The sequence below is a fragment of the Microcebus murinus genome, chromosome 6, assembly GCF_040939455.1.
Source record: "Microcebus murinus isolate Inina chromosome 6, M.murinus_Inina_mat1.0, whole genome shotgun sequence".
In the NCBI taxonomy this organism is placed as follows: Eukaryota; Metazoa; Chordata; class Mammalia; order Primates; family Cheirogaleidae; genus Microcebus; species Microcebus murinus.
The window spans coordinates 82,453,788-82,473,289 of record NC_134109.1 but is presented as its reverse complement, the minus strand read 5'-3'; the positions used below and the strand labels follow the sequence as shown (position 1 = coordinate 82,473,289).

The following is a 19,502-nucleotide window of genomic DNA, read 5'->3' as shown; positions in this document are numbered from 1 at the left end:
CAGTCCTTGGCTGGGCGCGGTGGCTCACACCTGTAATCCTAGCACTCTGGGAGGCAGAGGCAGGCGGATTGCTCAAGGTCAGGAGTTCGAAACTAGCCTCAGCAAGAGCGAGACCCCGTCTCTACTATAAATAGAAAGAAATTAATTGGCCAACTAATATATATAGAAATTAGCCGGGCATGGTGGCGCATGCCTGTAGTCCCAGCTACTCGGGAGGTGGAGGCAGTAGGATTGCTTGAGCCCAGGAGTTTGAGGTTGCTGTGAGCTAGGCTGACGCCATGGCACTCACTCTAGCCTGGGCAAGAAAGCGAGACTCTTGTCTCAAAAAAAAAAAAAAAAAAAAAAAAAAGGATCAGTCCTTGGGTTCTTTTAAGTAACATATACTCAGACAACATGCTTTGATTTTGGTTTGGAAAATATGATCATGGTAATTTATAGCAGCAGGGAGAAGATTGGTAGAAAGCTCCTTTTCAGCCTTGCCTATATCAAGTGATGAATTGGGCTGTGCCTAAATAAATCTGAGCCTGAGATAGCAAAAACTACCTCATATTAAATGCCTACTATGTATGTGCTTGGTATTATGCTAGGTGCTTTCGTTATTGACAGCTGCTCTGGCTAGAATTCTATCCCAGATCCAACTGCCATATAAATTAAAACAAAATAAAACAAACACATTTGCCTCATGGGGCCTAGTTCATTAATAGTCATCGGCTGCCACACCCTCTGTAAGACCCTGACACTATAATTAGGATAATAGAATCTCAAGACTTGGAGGGATCTTTGAGGTCATCTAGTTAGAAGGGGTGGCAGCTGTTTTCTTCCTCATAGAGTTTGGGAATCACGGTGCTTAATTCTCTCAATGGGAGGTGCAAAACATGTCTGGGGCTGTAGTCTCCGTAGGCTGCAATCCCATGAAAGATAGGGCAACGACAAACAAATGTGAAGCTTGAAATACGTCTCAGGCTGAAAAGGGGAATAGGAAGAAATAAGGCTTACTGGAGCCCTCAGACAATGTAAAAAACAAAACAAAACAAAACAAAAAACTGTCAGAGATGTAATGTCAGACCCTTGCATTCAGGTAGAGGCCCACAAAAGGGATTCTGATTGACACAGGTTAACCGTGTATTAGACAAGAAAGAGTCATCTCTTCCATTTCACCAGCTCTGAAGTACTAGCCATCCTCACTTCTTCTTCTTTGCCTTTTATTAGGAAGCTGGGAAACTCTTTTTCCATGGAAGAAGGTGAGAGAAGGGGCCTTACGGTGCATGGACGACAGAAAGCAGGTAGAGGTTCTCAAATGTCTGAGTAGTGGTAAATACAGTCGTCCTGGAGGCAGAGGAAGATATTTCACGCCCTCTCAAGGTCCCTTCGGTTCAAGGATACTGTCATTCTCTGGCTCTAGTAGGGGGAGGGCCTGCAACGTCCATGCTGCCATGGAAACGCGCCGCCGTGTTCCTTTTTCTTGCGAGGGGCGGGGCACTCCGCCTCAGCCACCTATCATCCACAGGATTTCTTGAGTGGCAGTCAGCAGCAGCGAATGGGCGATCCGGTGCTGCGTGACGCGACGGGAAAAGGGGGAGTTCGCGGCCGGTGGCGGCGGTGGCCACAGCGGCGACCTGGGGATCGAGCTGGAGGGACCTGGGGAGCGTGCAGAGACCTCTAGCTCGAGCGCGAGGGACCTTCCGCGGGGATGCCTGGTACCGTTTGGAGAGAAATGGGGGCGCGGTCGGTTCTGAGGGCCTGGATTTCGGGTCTGAAGGGATGGCTGACCGGAGGGGGCGGGGTGGCAAGCATGGCGGCGGTGACGGGGAAGGGGTTGGAGGGCCCTGAGGAGGGGGTGGGGAAGCAGTAGCTAAGAAGGCTGGTGGTCGTGAGGAAGCGTGAAGGGCTGTGGGGGTTCTGGAGAAAAGAAATTACAAAGCAGTCTTTTGGGGGGCGGTAGAGGCGCCAGAAGGACGTAGGGAGAGTTGTGGGGGGATGGAAAAAAGGGCGGGGAGAGAAGAGGTTAGGAAGGAGGGGAAAGGGTGTCTAAGGGAAGGTGATGAAAAAGAAGAGGAGGGATAGGTAGGCTTCTTGTAAATAACGAGGAATCGAGGGCTTGGGAGGCATGATAGGAAAGTGCTCGCAGCGATTATAAATATAACGCAATTGGAGTAGTCATGAACTGGTCCCTTTTCCCAGCTCTTGTACTTCCACCCCGTTATTTAGGCTCAGACTGCGTGAGAAAGGCTAGTTGTGGGTTACACAGAACTGATCTTTTGTTATTCCATTCCAGGGGAGCAGATGGACCCTACAGGAAGTCAGTTGGATTCAGATTTCTCTCAGCAAGATACTCCTTGCCTGATAATTGAAGATTCTCAGCCTGAAAGCCAGGTTCTAGAAGATGATTCTGGTTCTCACTTTGGTGTGCTGTCTCGACACCTTCCTAACCTACAGACGCACAAAGAGAATCCTGTGTTGGTGAGTGATACCTTGTTTGATAATGATTGAGCAGATTTTTTTCCCCTAATCTAGACCAACCAGCAAACATAAGTGTGTAAAAAAATCACTATCTTTTTGATAAAATTGATTAGAAAAATGAAATCAACATGTTCATAAATAGTATGTCTGATTTTCGACTGTTTCATATACAGTGGGGATATTATGTATGTGTGTTTTCCAGGATGTTGTGTCCAATCCTGAACAAACAGCTGGAGAAGAACAGGGAGATAGTAATAGTGGGTTCAGTGAACATTTGAAAGAAAACAAGGCTGCAGGTGAGGTGTTTAAAGCTATTAGTCCCCTTTGCATTTTTTTGGTGCTCTTGTTGGAGCTGGGTGGATTTAAACTTTATGTGTTTGTGGTGAATGTATGTAAGAAAGCCTAGTGTGGCATCTGGTGTATACTGGTAGTAGGCCCTCAAAAATTGATGTTCTGATGTTGCTGAATAGATTGGTATTATCTGTAGTCCTGATTTTGTATTAAAGTTTGATGCTAAGTGCCTTTTGTGCTAATATCCAATTACTGTTTTCAGATTCTATGGATTCTTCTCATTTGGACACATGTGGTTCCATCAGTCAGGTCATTGAACAGTTACCTCAGCCAAACAGGACAAGCAGGTATATGACATTTGATATTGTTAATTTTTTTTTTTTTTTTTTTGAGACAGAGTCTCGCTTTGTTGCCCAGGCTAGAGTGAGTGCCGTGGCGTTAGCCTAGCTCACAGCAACCTCAAACTCCTGGGCTCAAACAATCCTTCTGCCTCAACTTCCCGAGTAGCTGGGACTACAGGCATGTACCACCATGCCCGGCTAATTTTTTCTATGTATATTAGTTGGCCAATGAATTTATTTCTATTTATAGTAGAGACGGGGTCTCGGTCTTGCTCAGGCTGGTTTCGAACTCCTGACCTCGAGCAATCCGCCCGCCTCGGCCTCCCAGAGTGCTAGGATTACAGGCGTGAGCCACCGCGCCCGGTCTAGGTATATGACATTTGAAAGCGTTTATTTAAATTTATTAACAGATCAATTCTCTCATCTCTATCTGTTGCCTACAGGATAAAGGGATTAATCTTTTCTGTGTGTGTATTAGTAAGTGGAACTTGAGGATTGTATTAGATGTTACTGTATTAGTATTGATAGTTGGAATCTCTTTTGTGAAGATAATAACATTTTTTATACATGCATTATTCAAATCATGATCTATCTTGTGCACATGAAACAAAATAAAACATTCTTCATTCTTAGTATAGATATGACGTCTTAGTAGAAAAAATAATCATCAAAAATATTTAGGAGTATTATCAAAACTATTAGACATGTTTTCCACGTACCAATCAAAGCACCTCACCAGGTAGATCCCTAATGTTTAATTCATATCCTAAACAATATTCAACTTTTACCATGTCTTATGTGTATCTTTACAGTGTCTATTTTTTGAGTTCTTCCTCTGTGTTAAGCCCTATATTGGATGTTTCACAGATATTATAATCTCATTTAATTCTATCCTTAAAGCAGCTATACAGTGAAGACATTATTAATATATTATTTCCATTGTATAGAGGAGGAAACTGATGGGCAAAGAAGTTAAATAACTTGCTCTAGAATACATTGCTAATAAGTGACAGAGTGGGGCTTTGAATGAACATGGTTCTTCTGACTTGAATGCCTCTGCTTTCTTTTTTATTTAATTTTATTTTGTTAATTTTATTTTTTAAATTAATTTTTTTTTTTTTTTAAGACAGGGTTTCACTGTGTTGCTCAGGCTGGAGTGCAGTAGCTATTTACAGACATGGCCTTAAACGGTCCTGCTTCAGCCTCCTGAGTTCCTTTTAACTAGTCAGTGCTTCTTAGTCTGCTGCCCCAGTTCTAAAGTCAAAGGAGAATGTAGATAACTTCAGGAGTCTCTGGGTATCAGGATAGAAAGGGGAGGTAGTTAAAGAGGAGAGTGTTGCCTTGAGATGGTTGAAGACTATTGTTTTATCTTAAAATTAAATGGGTTGTTTTTTTACACTCTGTTTGCACATCAATTTTTTTCTCCCTAATCAACATGCTTCAGAACAATCTGCAAACTGATGGGCTCATTTTGTCCTGAAGAGGAGTTTTATTTGGCCTACATAAGTGGTAAAACATATTTGAATTAATTGACAATTTAAAAATGGGGAAATTTCTCATAAGACCTGGATTTCCTCCTTTTGGCATTATTGGCAACAGTTGGCTGGAGCTGTAAGTAGGAGGCAACCTTTGCTTAGATGGAGCATGAATTCTATGGTTTGCCATAGTCACCACATCGCACTATTGTACTTGGACACTGAAGCCAGGTGTTCCTTTGTCATTTGTCACAGTGCTTATGCTTTTGTTCTTACACTCAGCTGCTTCACTCATCAGTGTTATCTTGCTTTGTTTTTTGTGGGCGTATAGGTTTATGGTACCTATTTAGGAACATGTGCCAGGTTTATCTATGTTTTTGTGGCTCAACATCCTGGTTTGAACTAGTGAGGGCAGGAAGTATGCATATCCCTCATTGTGAATGAAGCAATGCTATTTGAGAAGTTCCATGCTCCTCCTTTTCCTTTTTTGCATCAATGGTGTTGCTCAGTCTCTTAAAAAACAATCAAATGCTTATGTTCAATAAGTGTGCAGATATTGTGGCATATGCCTTAAAAAGGGGCTTTCCCATTGTGGAATTTATAATTTAATAGGGGAGATAGATGTTAAGTCATTATATCAATAGATATTCAATTATAATTGTGATTATTGTAAAAAGGAAAAAAAAATCTAATCCTAGGGATAAGGGAATGCCTCTTTGAGAAATGCAATCTACATGATAAATATGAATTTGCTAGACATAGTTGAAGGGCTGGGGAGAAGTGTCCAGTTTGAGAGGAGGAGTTTTGCAAACAGAGTGAGCTGCATGTACAAAGATGATAAGGGTGGGAAGAATTTGGGGTTGATTTCAAAAGAATGAAAACTTATATGTGTATCTTTGGGGTCTGTATTTTGAACAAAACTGTCTATAAAACTTTCTATGTCATAAAATTCCAAAAAATCTAACTGCCTTATCTAGTGTGCTATTGATGTAAGCTGATAGTCTTAAACATGGAGTGTCCTAAGATATTATAGTAAAGAAATACAGATATTTTTATTTCCCCATCAAGCATTTTTAAAATTGAGATAATTATAGATTCACATACTGTTATAAGAAATATACAGAGAGATCCTTTGTACACTTTGCCCAGTTTCCCCCAATGGTAACGTTTTGTAGAGCTATAGTAAATTATCACAACCAGGGTATTGACATTAATAAAATCCACTGTATTTATTCAGATGTCCCATTTTACTTCTATTTGTGTGTGTATTAAGTTTTATAACCTGTGTAGGTTTGTGTATCCACCACTACAGTCAAGATATTGAACAGATCCAGCACCATAGGATGCCTATTGTCTTTTTATTGGTATACCCACTTCCCTTTTCTGCCTCTAAACCCCTAGTGGCAACCACTAATTCATTCTCTATTTGTAAAATTTTGTCATTTCAAAATGTTATATAAATGTGTAAATGAATAAATGATAATGATAAATTATATAAATGAATAAATGGTATGTATGTAACCTTTGGGATTGGCTTTTTTCAACCAGCATAGCATAACTTTTGGGAGATCCATCCAAGTTTTTTTTTTTTTTTTGAGACAAGAGTGTTGCTCTGTCACCCCAGCTAGAGTATAGTAGCATCATCATAGCTCACTGCAATCTCAAACTCCTGGGCTCAAGCAAGCCTTCTGCCTTACCCTCCCAAGTAGCTAGGAATACAGGCACATGCCACCATGCCCAGCTAATTTTTGTATTTTTTGTAGAGATGGGGTCTTGCTATGTTGTCCAGGCTGGTCTCAAACTTCTGACCTCAAGTGATCCTCCACTCAACCTCCCAGAGTGCTAGGATTACAGGCGTGAACCATTGCACCCAGCCTCATCCAAATTTTTGTGTCTATCAATAGTTTGTTCCTTTTCATTGCTGAGTAGTATTCCATGGTATGTGCCTACCACAGTTTGTTTAACTATTCACCTGTTGAAGGACATCTGGGTTGTTTCTAGTTTTTGACTACTGTGAATAAAGCTACTATAGATATTTGTGTACAGGTTTTTGTGTGAAGATAAGTCTTCATTTCTCTGGGATAAATGTAGTTGCTGAATTATATGATAGTTACATGTTTGGTTTTTTAGGAAACTGCCAAACTGTTTTCTTGAGTGGCTGTGCCATTTTACTGTCCCACCAGCAATGTATGAGTGATCCAGTTTCTCTCCATAATGATCAGCATTTGGTGTTTTCACTATTTTTTATTTCAGTCATTCTCAGAAGTCTGAAGTGATATCTCATTGTGGTTTTAATTTTCATTTCCCTAATGGCTAATGATGTTGAGCATCTTTTCATGTGCTTATTTGCCATCTGTCATCCTCTTTAGGGAAATGTTTGTTCATGTCTTTTGCCCATTTTCTAATTGAATTTCCTTTTTCTTATTGTATTTTGAAAGTTCTTTATATATTCTGGAGACTAGACCTTTGTAGAATATGTGGTTTACAAATATTTTCTTGTACTCTGTGGATTGTCTTTCATCCTCTTCATAGGATTTTTTCATAAAGCAAGTTTTTAATTTTGATGAGATCTGTTAAATATTTTTAACAGATTAATATCAATACATAGAGCTTATAATGAAAAGCAAAGAGTCCTTCCTCACCCTTGATCCCCTTTCACAAAGGCAATCTTCTTTAAGTGTTTGTGGTTTTATTTCTTTGGGAGGTTATCTTCCTAGCTCTAATACTATTGTAAAACTATAAATGTGTTTTATATGTAAAGCAATACTATTCTGTCATTTCTTGTTTTATCAGGTTAATACAATTGAGTTCTGATAATGAAAGATGGGGATTTCACTCACACTAGCACTGTCCCCAATTTTTTTTTTTTTTTTTGAGACAGGGTCTCGCTCTGTCACCTGAGCTAGAATGCAGTGGTATCATCTTAGCTCACTGCAGCCTCAAATTTCTGGGCTCAAGTGATCCTCCTGCTTCAGCCTTCTGAGTAGCTGGGACTAAGGTGTGTGCTACCACACCTAGCTAAGTCTTCTATCTTTGTAGAGATGGGATCTTGCTCTTGCTCAGGCTTGTCTTGAACTCCTGACCTCAAGCAGTCCTCCTGCCTTGGCCTCCCAAAGTGCTAGGATTACAGGCATGAGCTATTGTATCTGACCCCAATTTTTGACAATTATTTCAGTTCTTCTACTGGCTACTGTTAGACCTCTAAATAATATATTTAAACCTTTGTTTTCTTTTTCCATCAGCTTTAGACAGTAGAGAAAAGTATAACATCAGTACTGCTTTTTGCCTATGATTTGATTTATTTTAAGCCTCTTTTGATTCACCTAATCATTCTACAAATATTTTTTGAGTATTTCCTATGTGCCAAGCACTCTTGGGGCTTGGGGATACAAAGTGATCAGAAGAAATAAAAATCCTAGACCTTTTTTTTTTTTTTTTTTTATTTTTATATTTATTTACCTAAGGATGTAAAAATCCTAGACCTTAATGTAACTTATGTTCTTGTATGGGATAAAGCAATACATGATAAATAAAATATGTAGTAAGATACTCATAAGGGCTGAAGCGAAAAATAAAGCATAGAAGGGAAGAGGAAGCATCAGAAGAGTTGAAGTTTATAGGGTGGCGGGGACTGTTTCACTGATGTGTCATTTGATTAAAAATCTAAAGGGAGTGAGTGTCTCTGCTATTATCTGGGATGAGTGCAATCCATATGTAGAGAATGGCAAGTGCAAAGGCCCTGAGGTGTGTGTGCCTGGAATGTTTGAGAAATAGCAAGGAGGTGAATGTGGCTATAGTAGAATGATTGAGAGAAGTGTTTGAAGAGGTAAAAAGAGAACCAGATTATATAAGGCCTTATGGGTCATTGTGAGAAATTTGGCTTTTACTCTTAGTGAGATAGGAAGGCATTCATTTAAGGGTTTTGAACAGAGAAATTACATGATCTGATTTAGATTTTTAATAGGCTTACTCAAGCTTCTGGGTCAAAAACAGACTGTATGTAGCTCACACCTATAATCCTAGCACCCTGGGAGGCGGAGGTGGAAGGATCACTCAAGGTCAGGAGTTCGAAATCAGCCTGAGCAAGAGGGAGACCCTGTCTCTACTAAAAATAGAAAAAAATTAATTGGCCAACTAAAAATATATATAGAAAAAATTAGCCAGGCATGGTGGTGCATGCCTGTAGTCCCAGCTACTCGGGAGGCTGAGGCAGAAGGATTGCTTGAGCCCAGGAGTTTGAGGTTGCTGTGAGCTAGGCTGACGCCATGGCACTCTAGAGTAGGCAACAGAGTGAGACCCTGTCTCAAAAAAAAAAAAAAGGAAAGAAAGAAAAAAAAAAAAAACCAGACTGAAGGGAAAACAAAGTTAGAGGCAGGAAGACCAAGTAGGAGACTTTGGAAATAATTTAGCAAAATATGCAGTGGCTGGACCAGGATTGAACTGGATGAGGAGTGGTAAGATTCTGAGTATTTAAAAATAGGATTCAAAGATCATATGTGGAGTAATAGAGGCAAGAAGAAGGAAATAATGATTCTAGGTGGGATTTTTTTGTTTTTTTAAAGATGAGGGTCTCACTTTGTTGCTCAGGCTGGAATTATAGCAAGGCACTTTGCCTTTTTAGACTTCTGGCCTCAAGTGATCTTCCTGCCTCAGCTTGTGAGTAGCTGGGACTGTAGGCATGTGCCTGGCTGATTCCAGGTTTTTTATTTGAACAATTAGAAGAATGGAGTAATTGTTAGTTAACAAGGAGACGACTACAGGAGGAGAATTTTAGTTTTAGACATTTTAAAATTGTGCTTTCTTTTCAATAGCCAGTTGGACATGTTGAGGAGATAGTTGGATGAGCAAATCTAGAGCTCAGGAGAAAGGTCTAGGCTGGAGATTTAAATTGCAGACTCATGCTGGGTGAGGTGGCTCATCCTTGTAATCCTAGCACTCTGGGAGGCCAAGGTGGGAGGATTGCTTGAGGCCAGGAGTTGGAGACCAGTCTAGGTAACATAGTGAGACCCCTATCTCTACAAAATATAAACTAAAAAAATTAGCTGGGCGTGGTGGCAGGCGCCTGTGTAGTACTAGCTACTTGGGAGGCTGGGGCAGGAGTATCCCCTGAGACCAGGAGTTTGTGCTACAGTGAGTTGTGATCAGACTACTGCACTCCAGCTTAGGTGGTAGAATCATACCTATTTCTTATTTTTAAAAAAATGAGCAAACTCATAAGCATATGTATAGTATTCAAAATCATGAGTCTGGATAAGATCACTAAGGGGGTGAATATAGTTGGAGAAGAGGTCCAAAGACTCACTGGGTCAACTAGTATTTAGAGGTCAGGGACATGAGGAAGAACCACCACAAGAGACTGGAAAGGATCCAAGGTGTGTAGTTTTGTGCTGTCCTTCATTGTTTCTCTTCTACTTTTGGTCCATTTGCTCTTTTTTTTTTAAGACAGAGTCTCACTTTGTTGCCCAGGCTAGGATGAGTGCCGTGGCGACAGCCTAGCTCACAGCAACCTCAATCTCCTGGGCTCAAGCGATCCTACTGCCTCAGCCTCCAGAGTAGCTGGAACTACAGGCATGCACCACCATGCTTGGCTAATTTTTTTTTGTATATATGGTTTTAGTGGTCAATTAATTTCTTTCTATTTTTAGTAGACACAGGATCTGGCTGAGGCTGGTTTCGAACTCCTGACCTTGAGCGATCCACCCGCCTTGGCCTCCCAGAGTGCTAGGATTACAGGCGTGAGCCACTGTGCCCGGCCGGTCCATTTGCTCTTGAACTTTCTTTCCCTGTGTTTCCCAAGGATGTATCTGGTCCTCCTAGTTATGTAGATGCTTTATTTTGTTTTTGTGAAAAAGCTTTACTTAGTCCTTTTTCTTTTTCTTGAGTCACAGTTCCCAATTTTGCAAATTTGTTTTTACCTCTTTTATGTTTATTAAAGGTATGCTAAATGCTCTTTATATGAAATGTTAATGTGTAGAAAGCTGCAAGGAAGCAAAAATGGCATCTGTAATCCTGCCACCCAGAGGCTAATTGTTGTCAACATTTTGGTATATTTTCCCATTTTTTTTAAATTTCAGCATATTATGGCGGTACATACGTTAAGGTTATGTACATTACCCTTGCCTCCCCTCCCCCTCGAGTCAGAGCCCCAAGTGTGTCCATCCCCCAGATGCACATGGCACTCAGCATATATGTAAATACCCATCCCCTCCTCCCCCTACCTGTCTGACTCCTGATAAATGTTTTTTGTTTTCTTTTTAACATTTTGGTTACATTTTATATCTTTGCCTCGCCCTAGCAAGGGTTAGAGGTATGCCCTTCCCCTCCACAGTGCTCACCACATCCCTCAGATGTGGGACTATTCCCCCAACCCCCGAATCCCTGGTGAATACCACCACCCTTTGAGCACCATAGTGTTAATCAGTCAGTACCAATTTGATGCTGAGTACATGTTGAGCCCATTATTCTGATCTTGTGTCACCTATGGATAATGGGCTTAAGCTCAAACCAGGATAATATAAGCAGTGCTAGCTCACTGTCGTTTCTTAGAATTGAGTAATATTCCATTGTAAACATATACTGAATTTTAATAATCCACTCATGAATTGACGGGCACTTGGGTTGTTTACATATCCTTGCAATAGTAAATTATGCTTCCATAAACATTCGGGTACAGATGTCTTTATAATAGAATGTCTTATGCTCTTTTGGGTAGATGTCTAATAATGCTATTGCTGGGTTGAATAGTATTTCTATTTTTAGCTCTTTGAGATATCTCTAAATTCTTTTCCACAAAGGTTGCACTAATTTGCAGTCCCACCAGCAGTGTAAGAGTATTCCTGTCTCTCCACATCCTTGCCAGCATTTGTTGTTTTGGGATTTTTTTTGATACAGGCCTATCTCACTGGGGTTAGGTGATATCTCATTCTGGTTTTGATTTGCATTTCTCTAATGATTAGCCATGTTGAACTTTTTTTATATATTTGCTGGCCATTATTGTGTCTTCTTTAGAAAAGTTTCTGTTCATTTCCATTGCCCATTTCTTGATGGGGTTGTTTGATTTTTTTCTTGTTAATTCTTTTGAGCTCTAGATAGATTCTTGTTATCAGACCTTTATTAGAGGTGTAGAGAGCAAATATTTTCTCCCATTCTGTAGGTCTATTTGCTCTAATGATAGTTTTCTTGGCTGTGCAGTTTTCCTTCTTTTTTTAATGCATTTGTTTTACATAGTTGACATAATGTGGAATGTAAAAGTTTGTATGTTTGCTGACCTTTTGGATTCACAACATGAACATTTTTCCCATGACAATTAAAACTCTTAACATTTCCTCTTGTTTTTTATTTTAAAAGTCTAAACCCACAGAAGAGATAAAAGAGCACATATTTGTTCCCTGTCTGTGTGTATGCATATATTATATATTTTTTTGAGGGGCTGAATTGTTTGAAACTAGGTTGCTGACATCATAGTTCCTTGTCATACTTCCCTTTAAATACTTCAGTATTCATTCTCTAAGAATAAGTATGTTATCATGGTACCATTGTCACACTTAAGAAAATAATAATTCCATAATCCCTAATATTACATACAGTTCATATTCAGATTTTCTCAGTGCTATCAAAGATATCTTTTATATTGTTTTATTGGTTGATGGATTGATTGTATCCAGGATCCAATATAGGTTCACACACATTTCCCATATGGTAGCGTAACTTTTCATTTAATAGATTATGTAAATTATTTGATCATTTCTCTAATACTGAACTTACAGGTTGTTTTTTTTTGTTTTGTTTTTGTTTTTTTTTAGTAAAGGTCTGCTGTAACAGGCTGTTTCTTAATAAGAGTAAACTTTGAGAAATAAATTTCTACAAATAAAGATCTTTCCATATTTAAAATTATTTCTTGGAATTAGTGGCTATGAATATTTTTTAAAGCTTTTGATGCGTATATCTGAATTGTTCTCCAGAGGATCCATTTATTTATATTTTTATAAGCATTGTATGATACTTATCTCACCTTAGTTTGGGTAACACCGAATAGTGGTACACTATGTAAAAATTTTTGTTTTCTGATTTAATTGGCAACAAATGGTTTCTCTGATTTTTTTTTTTTTTACATGCTTAAAGATGCTTATGTTTCTTTCTTTTTTTTTTTTTTTTTTATTTTACGTAACCTAAACATTTGTATGTTTCTTTTTTTTAGTTCTGTGATTTGTCCATTTATATATTGGGGTTCTTTGTATGGATTCTTTATATTTTATGGAAACTAATATTTTGTTATATTTGTTGCCAATATGTTTTTCTAAATTGTTGCCTCTTACCTGAGTTTTGGTTGGACACTCGGGTTTTATATATGTATCTAAGATTTTTTATTTTTTTTTATTTTTTATTTTTTTTTGAGACAGAGTCTTGCTTTGTTGCCCAGGCTAGAGTGAGTGCCATGGCATCAGCCTAGCTCACAGCAACCTCAAACTCCTGGGCTCAAGCAATCCTCCTGCCTCAGCCTCCCGAGTAGCTGGGACTACAGGCATTCGCCACCATGCCCGGCTAATTTTTTCTATATATATTAGTTGGCCAATTAATTTTTCTATTTATAGTAGAGACGGGGTCTCGCTCTTGCTCAGGTTGGTTTCGAACTCCTGAACTCAAACGATCCGCCCGGCTCTGCCTCCCAGAGAGCTAGGATTACAGGCGTGAGCCACCGCGCCCGGCCTGTATCTAAGATTTTTTACTAAAGTATTTTTGTGAACTTTGTCCAACTTAAAGTGGCTTTTTTTTTTTTTTTGAGACAGGATCTCACTCTGTTGCCTGGGATAGAGTGCAGTGACATCATCATAGCTCACTGCAACCTCAAACTCCTGGGCTCTAGTGATCCTCCTGCCTCTGCTTCCCAATTAGCTGGGACTACAGGTGTATGCCACCATGCCTGATTTTTAAATTTTTTTTACAGAGACAAGTTCTTGCTGTGTTGCCCAGGCTGATCTTGAACTCCTGGCCTCAAGTGGTCCTCTTGCCATGGCCTTCCAGAGTGCTAGGGTTATAGGCGTGAGCCACTGTACCTGGCCAACTATTTTTTGAGGCCCTTCCCTGCTCATCCAGTGTACATCTCTTATCACTTGTCAGTAATTCTTTTTTTTTTTTTTTTTTGAGGCAGAGTCTCACTTTGTTGCCCAGTCTAGAGTGAGTGCCATGGCGTCAGCCTAGCTCACAGCAACCTCAAATTCCTGGGCTCAAGCAATCCTCCTGCCTCAGCCTCCCGAGTAGCTGGGACTACAGGCATGCGCCACCATGCCCGGCTAATTTTTTCTCTCTATATATATATATTAGTTGGCCAATTAATTTATTTCTATTTATGGTAGAGACAGGGTCTTGCTCTTGCTCAGGCTGGTTTCGAACTCCTGACCTCGAGCAATCCGCCCGCCTCGGCCTCCCAGAGTGCTAGGATTACAGGCATGAGCCACCGCGCCCAGCAGTAATTCTTTTGAATGCAGGATTTTTCTATCCTTGCTCAAGAAAGATACAGTTCCAATATGTTTGTGCCTTTTGTTTAATTTTTGTGTTACTTTATACAATATTTTGAGTTATTAACCCTTAGGTGCTTCCTGTAGAAAGATGAGCGGTAAGGGTGAAGTCTTTTTTACCTTTTCAGATTTAGCTAAGAGGTGGTTGGTGTGTATGTGGAGTAACAATAAAATTCAGAGTGCTTTGAGCAATGTGTCCCGTCCTATCTGAGAACATATCTTTCTGCTGTATAGTATTCTGGGAATGTCAGTGGAATCTACTCCTGCTGTGGGGGAAGAGAAGGAAGAAGATTTGGAAGAGAAGGAAAAGGAGAAAGAAGATACTTCAGATAATACCACACACTCCTTTGGTGCTGAAGGTAGCCTTGTGACTTTTTCAGAATAGTAGATAGATTGTTCTGAGTTTCTTTAACATGAGCATGCAGATATCTAAATTTCTCCTCTTTATCAGGTTATAGATTTCTCATGGCTAAACTAAGAGTCATTAAAAAATTTGCTAGTAAGATAAAATTTTCCAGTTAATTTAGTGTTTAGGAATTTGTAGCTCATTAGATAGCTCCCTTTCTGTTTATTGAGTTTTCTTCCTTTTGTTTATTATTTTTCAAATATTTTTTGAATGTGTGCTTTTTGGGGTAGAAGTACAATGTGAAATGCTGTGTTTATAAGTCTTTATAAGTATGCAATTTTTTACTTCATTACACATTTTCCTCCTTCACTTTTAATGCATTTATTTATTTTGAAAACTTTATTATTATTATTATTTTTTTGGGGGGGCCCAGAGGTCAGACATTTTTTTATTATTATTATTATTATTTTTTTTTTGTATTTTGAAAACTTTAGAGGGGCAGAGCTTTGATGTGAAGGACTTAATGTGGACCCTCTTGTACTGAGGAATAGCAGCTTGCACAATGCATAATGTGGGATGATTCCTGATTTCTTCAAGTTTTGTTCCTAGATCCTGCCTCATCACAGTTAGGCTTTGGGGTTCTGGAACTCTCCCAGAGTCAGGATGTTGAAGAACATACTATGACATATGAAGTAGACAAAGAGCATCTACAGTCAGTAACCACCAACTCTGGCTATTCTAGGCTATCTGATGTGGATGCTAATACTGGTATGAAACATGTTTTATGACATTTGGAGTTATTTATAAGTGTTTTCCTCTCATGATAGAGGTAGTTATATTTTCCTTGATAAGTTTTATAGTTATCCAAGTTAATATAATCTAAGTAATATAGTATGGTTGTGAAGTTGTCTGGTAGATACTTGTCTGTTGATGGCTTGCAATTGAAGTTTTCTGTAAGAGGCTTATTGGTTATTTTCCTTTTTGGAATGATGTATATATATTTATTTTATTTTATTTTATTTTATTTTTTTAACACCTTTACATGCAGCAAATGAATGATGTATATATATTTAAATTGAACTTATTTCTATTAAAATCTTTGCCCTTTAGAAAGCATTTAGAATTGCTTCTAGTACTTTGAAAAATTAAATATCTCCTTCCTGTCTTCTTCTAAGTAATTAAGCACGAAGAACAATCTAAGGAAGATATCCCCATGGCAGAACAGCCCAGCACGGATGTCCCTGTGACAGCACAGCCCAGTAAAGATGTACATGTGGTAGAAGAACAAAATCCACCACCTACAAGGTAAAGCATGTTGTTTCTCTAAGGTATTTATGAGTTTTTGCTATAGGGTTATACAAACATTGTTTCATCAGGTGGAAACATTTTTAGAAATTGTTGATTTTTTTTCTCCATATAGTGGGCATATTTCTGGTCCAGAAGAGACACTGATTATTTATGAGATTGTCTTGTGTCCTCTGTTTTTTTTTTTTTTTAAGAAACGGGTCTTGCTTTGTTGCCCAGGCCAGATTTGAACTCCTAGGGTAAAGTTATCTTCTTGCCTCAGCCTCTTGAGTAGTTGGGACCACAGGCACATGCCACCAGGCCTGGCTACTCATCTTTAGGCATACTCTAAAGCTGTTTTATTGCTCTTATAACTATGAGCGTGACTCCTTAATCTTTGGCTTCCAGTCCTCCTCTGTGATCTTTGTCTGTATAGGCTCTTTCTGAGGGATGTCTTCCTAACCTCTCTGGTATTACGAAGAGTTGCATGAATATTATATTTGAAAGTGTACTATTTCTATATTTGAGGAGCACCTGGATTCCTTTGGGTCCTCAGGTATCCTGCTTCTGGTAGATTATGGTACAGACAGATGTAGGGATTTTTTTCAAGTCTTTTAGGCTCTTAACTTGGTGGGAAATGGGTAATATACCTCTGCTCTGTCCCACAGTGATTATTATACCCAAAGCATTGCCTCTGGCCAACAGCTGAAGTTTGGATATGGCAAAAGAAAACTGGAGAGCTTCCAATTTGGGGGAGAGGATGAATAAACATTAAGTAGTGTTTTGTTATTTCCTTCTGCACAAGGTTGAATATCAAGAGGTTTTTTTTGTTTGTTTTTTTGTGTTTTTGTTTTTTTGAGACAGAGTCTCACTCTGTTGCCTGGGATAGAGTGCTGTGTTATCAGCCTAGCTCACAGCAACCTCAAACTCCTGGGCTCAAGCAATCCTTCTGCCTCAGCCTCCCGAGTAGCTGGGACTACAGGCACGCGCCACCATGCCCGGTTAATTTTTTTCTATATATTTTTGATTGGCCAATTAATTTCTTTTTTTTTAATTTTTATTTTTTATTACATATATTTTTATCCTTTCTTTTCTTTTGTTTCCTTTTCCTGATAATTGGTTTTCATGCCAATTAATTTCTTTCTATTTTTAGTAGAGACAGGGTCTGGCTCTTGCTCAGGCTGGTTTTGAACTCTTGACCTTGAGCTATCCTGGATCCTCCAGCCTTGGCCTCCCAGAGTGAGCCACTTCATTCTAATGTAAAACACTCAGCTTAACAGTGGCTAACTTTTTAGGCTTTTCTTTAGTATGTTGCCTTCCTGGTAGTTATTCTATTTTATGTACTCTGGGGAGTGGTAGAATAAACCTCATAAGTCTCTGGAAAGGGGCCAGCAATGTATGTCTTACATATGTTAATAGTATAGGTGTGAAACAATCTTGGTTTGGGGCTTGGGTTGAGTAGATCAAATGGAAAAGGTCAGCAGAAGATGTGTGTAGCACTAGTATGGAGGATAATTCACATCAAGCATTTTTCTGAGGAAGGTCATTGTTTGCTCAGCTCTCCTTACCAGTATCATGGTCTGGATCAAAATCCTTCATAGAGATTTAGAGAACAGCATATGTAACAAAAATCCCAAAATCACTCATCAGAAATCCTGGAAAGCATGCAGCACAGCATTGAACAGAGTTGAAGAGAGGTATTGTTGTGTGAGAGAGTGAGACAGGCTTTGAAATGGGCAAAGGGGTTTTATATCATTATAAAGAATAGCTTATTTTATTTTCAGTAGATAATTATGTAGATTAGAGCCACTGGAATTTTTGAAATTATTAAAGAAAAACACAAAACAGGAAAAGCTTTTTAGTTAAAGGATGAAATCATTTGACTTAGTAACTTTCTTTGCTGATGATGTGAATTTTCTAGGTCAGAAGATATGCTTTCTAGTCCGAAAGTGTCTCCTGCTGCTATAGAAACAAAAGAACAAATGTCTGCTCAAGAAAGTTTGGAAGGTGGACTGCAGATTCAGAGGTCACCAGAGCCTGAGGTTTTGTCAACTCAGGAAGACTTGTTTGACCAGAGCAATAAAACAGGTACCAAGAGTTATTAAGTGCTACAGCTCCTCTTCTCCAGATTTTAGTTCTGAGGCTACTATTTAAGTTAGAATGCATTTTATAGGTATGCAAACTTGTTTGTGATATGGAAGGAAAATATATTTCAGGTTAATTAGTGAGAAGGGCTTTTTGGGCATGATTACTAGTTAACATAATTTTTTCTTTTTTGGAAATGAGATATTGAAGAATAACAGCTAATATAGTAAATTTATTATGGACAGTAGCTATTTTTCTATCATGTGCTTACTGCATCTTCAAATCTAAATGTGGGAAACTCAACAGCGGGGAGGCTGGAAGTGGGTGAGGGATGAAAAATTACCTATGGGGTATAATGTACAATATTTGAGTGATGGGTACACCAAAAGCCCAGACTTCTACTCTACAATATATACATGTAATGGAATTCAACTTATACCCCCTAAATCTATTAAAATTGAAACAAAAGAAAAAAATAAAGACAAGTTTCCCCAAAATAAAAATATATAAGAGAATAAAATACATAATAAAATGGAATAAATAACTTGCAGTGACAGAAATATTTGTACAAAATCATAAGTTTTGCTGTATCAGAATGCTATCTAAACATATTTTAAAAATGAGGAATTTATTTTAAAAAATCTCAAATATGATAATTAAGTGTAAGTTTTTCATACTCACCTGGTAATAGTTACAATAAACTTATCTGTTTATTCATAAAACAGGAAGGTCTAGCAGAAAGGACACAAATAAATAAAGACTGCAGTGGTGTTTGTTTCACCCTTTTTTTTTTTTTCCTGAGACAGAGTCTCACTCTGTTGCCTGGCCTGGAGTGCTGTGGCATCAGCCTAGCTCACAGCAACCTCAAACTTCTGGGCTCAAGCAGTCCTTCTGCTTCAGCCTCTCGAGTAGCTGGGACTATAGGCATGCGCCACCATGCCCAGCTAATTTTTTCTATATATTTTTCAGTTGTCCAGCTAATTTTCTATTTTTAGTAGAGATGGAGTCTCTTGCTCAGGCTGATCTCGAACTCCTGAGCTTAAATGATCCACCTGCCTTGGCCTCCCAGAGTGCTAGGATTATTGGCGTGAGCCACCGCACCGGGTTTGTTTGACACTTTTAAAACCCCCACCAACCTTTTATTTTACAACCTCAGCCAGAAAGCTTCACTAATAACCCGTAAAATATAACATGTTGGTTGTATGAAAGGAAGTGAAGAAGGCTGTATTACTTTATAGTGCTCACATGTAGGTTACTGTGCAAGACATTCAAAGGGTTACCAAGAAACCTTTTTTAGTTTCTCACTAAAGGTATAAGATTGTATTTAAGAAATTCCTTTATACTTGGCATTCATATAGTAAATATTTTATTGCTTAGGAGGAGGGACCAACAGAGAGAAACTCTTCATAGTGTAAATCAGTAATGGTTGTTCATATATCCTTTTACTAATGCATTAGTATTTTCTGTCTCCTTTGAGGAGGCTGAAGTTCTAATAATGAAAATTGCTGCATTCATATCATCAGGTATCATGCGTATTGTTTTGACTTCTCCCATCTGCATCATAGTATGAGCTTTACTTCACCTTAGGTAGACTTTGGAATAAAAAGTTCACTTGCTGTTTTATAATAGAAGCATCACAAGAAAAAAGAGCAGACAAGCAGAGGTAAAAGGATTCTGGCTTTTCCTCTCTAAGCTTAGATGATGA

At 38.8% G+C, this 19,502-nt stretch overlaps 1 protein-coding gene across 10 annotated transcripts in view; it reads left to right on the top strand.

The window, feature by feature from the left end:
* TP53BP1 (tumor protein p53 binding protein 1) overlaps positions 1–19,502 on the top strand; it is a 98,641-nt gene that overhangs the window by 18,924 nt on the left and 60,215 nt on the right. For 5 of the 10 annotated variants that reach the window (XM_076004293.1, XM_076004296.1, XM_076004291.1 and 2 more), the window contains 9 exons: positions 1,210–1,241; positions 1,508–1,697; positions 2,276–2,460; positions 2,663–2,756; positions 3,014–3,098; positions 14,317–14,441; positions 15,038–15,196; positions 15,604–15,733; positions 17,634–17,800. In XM_076004293.1, the coding sequence (XP_075860408.1) occupies positions 1,691–1,697; positions 2,276–2,460; positions 2,663–2,756; positions 3,014–3,098; positions 14,317–14,441; positions 15,038–15,196; positions 15,604–15,733; positions 17,634–17,800 (952 nt within the window). In that variant the 5' untranslated portion in view covers positions 1,210–1,241; positions 1,508–1,690. Of the gene's footprint in view, positions 1–350; positions 1,698–2,275; positions 2,461–2,662; positions 2,757–3,013; positions 3,099–14,316; positions 14,442–15,037; positions 15,197–15,603; positions 15,734–17,633; positions 17,801–19,502 lie in introns of those variants that run through there. The other 5 variants (XM_012766600.3, XM_012766599.3, XM_076004292.1 and 2 more) reach the window with 4 other exon arrangements.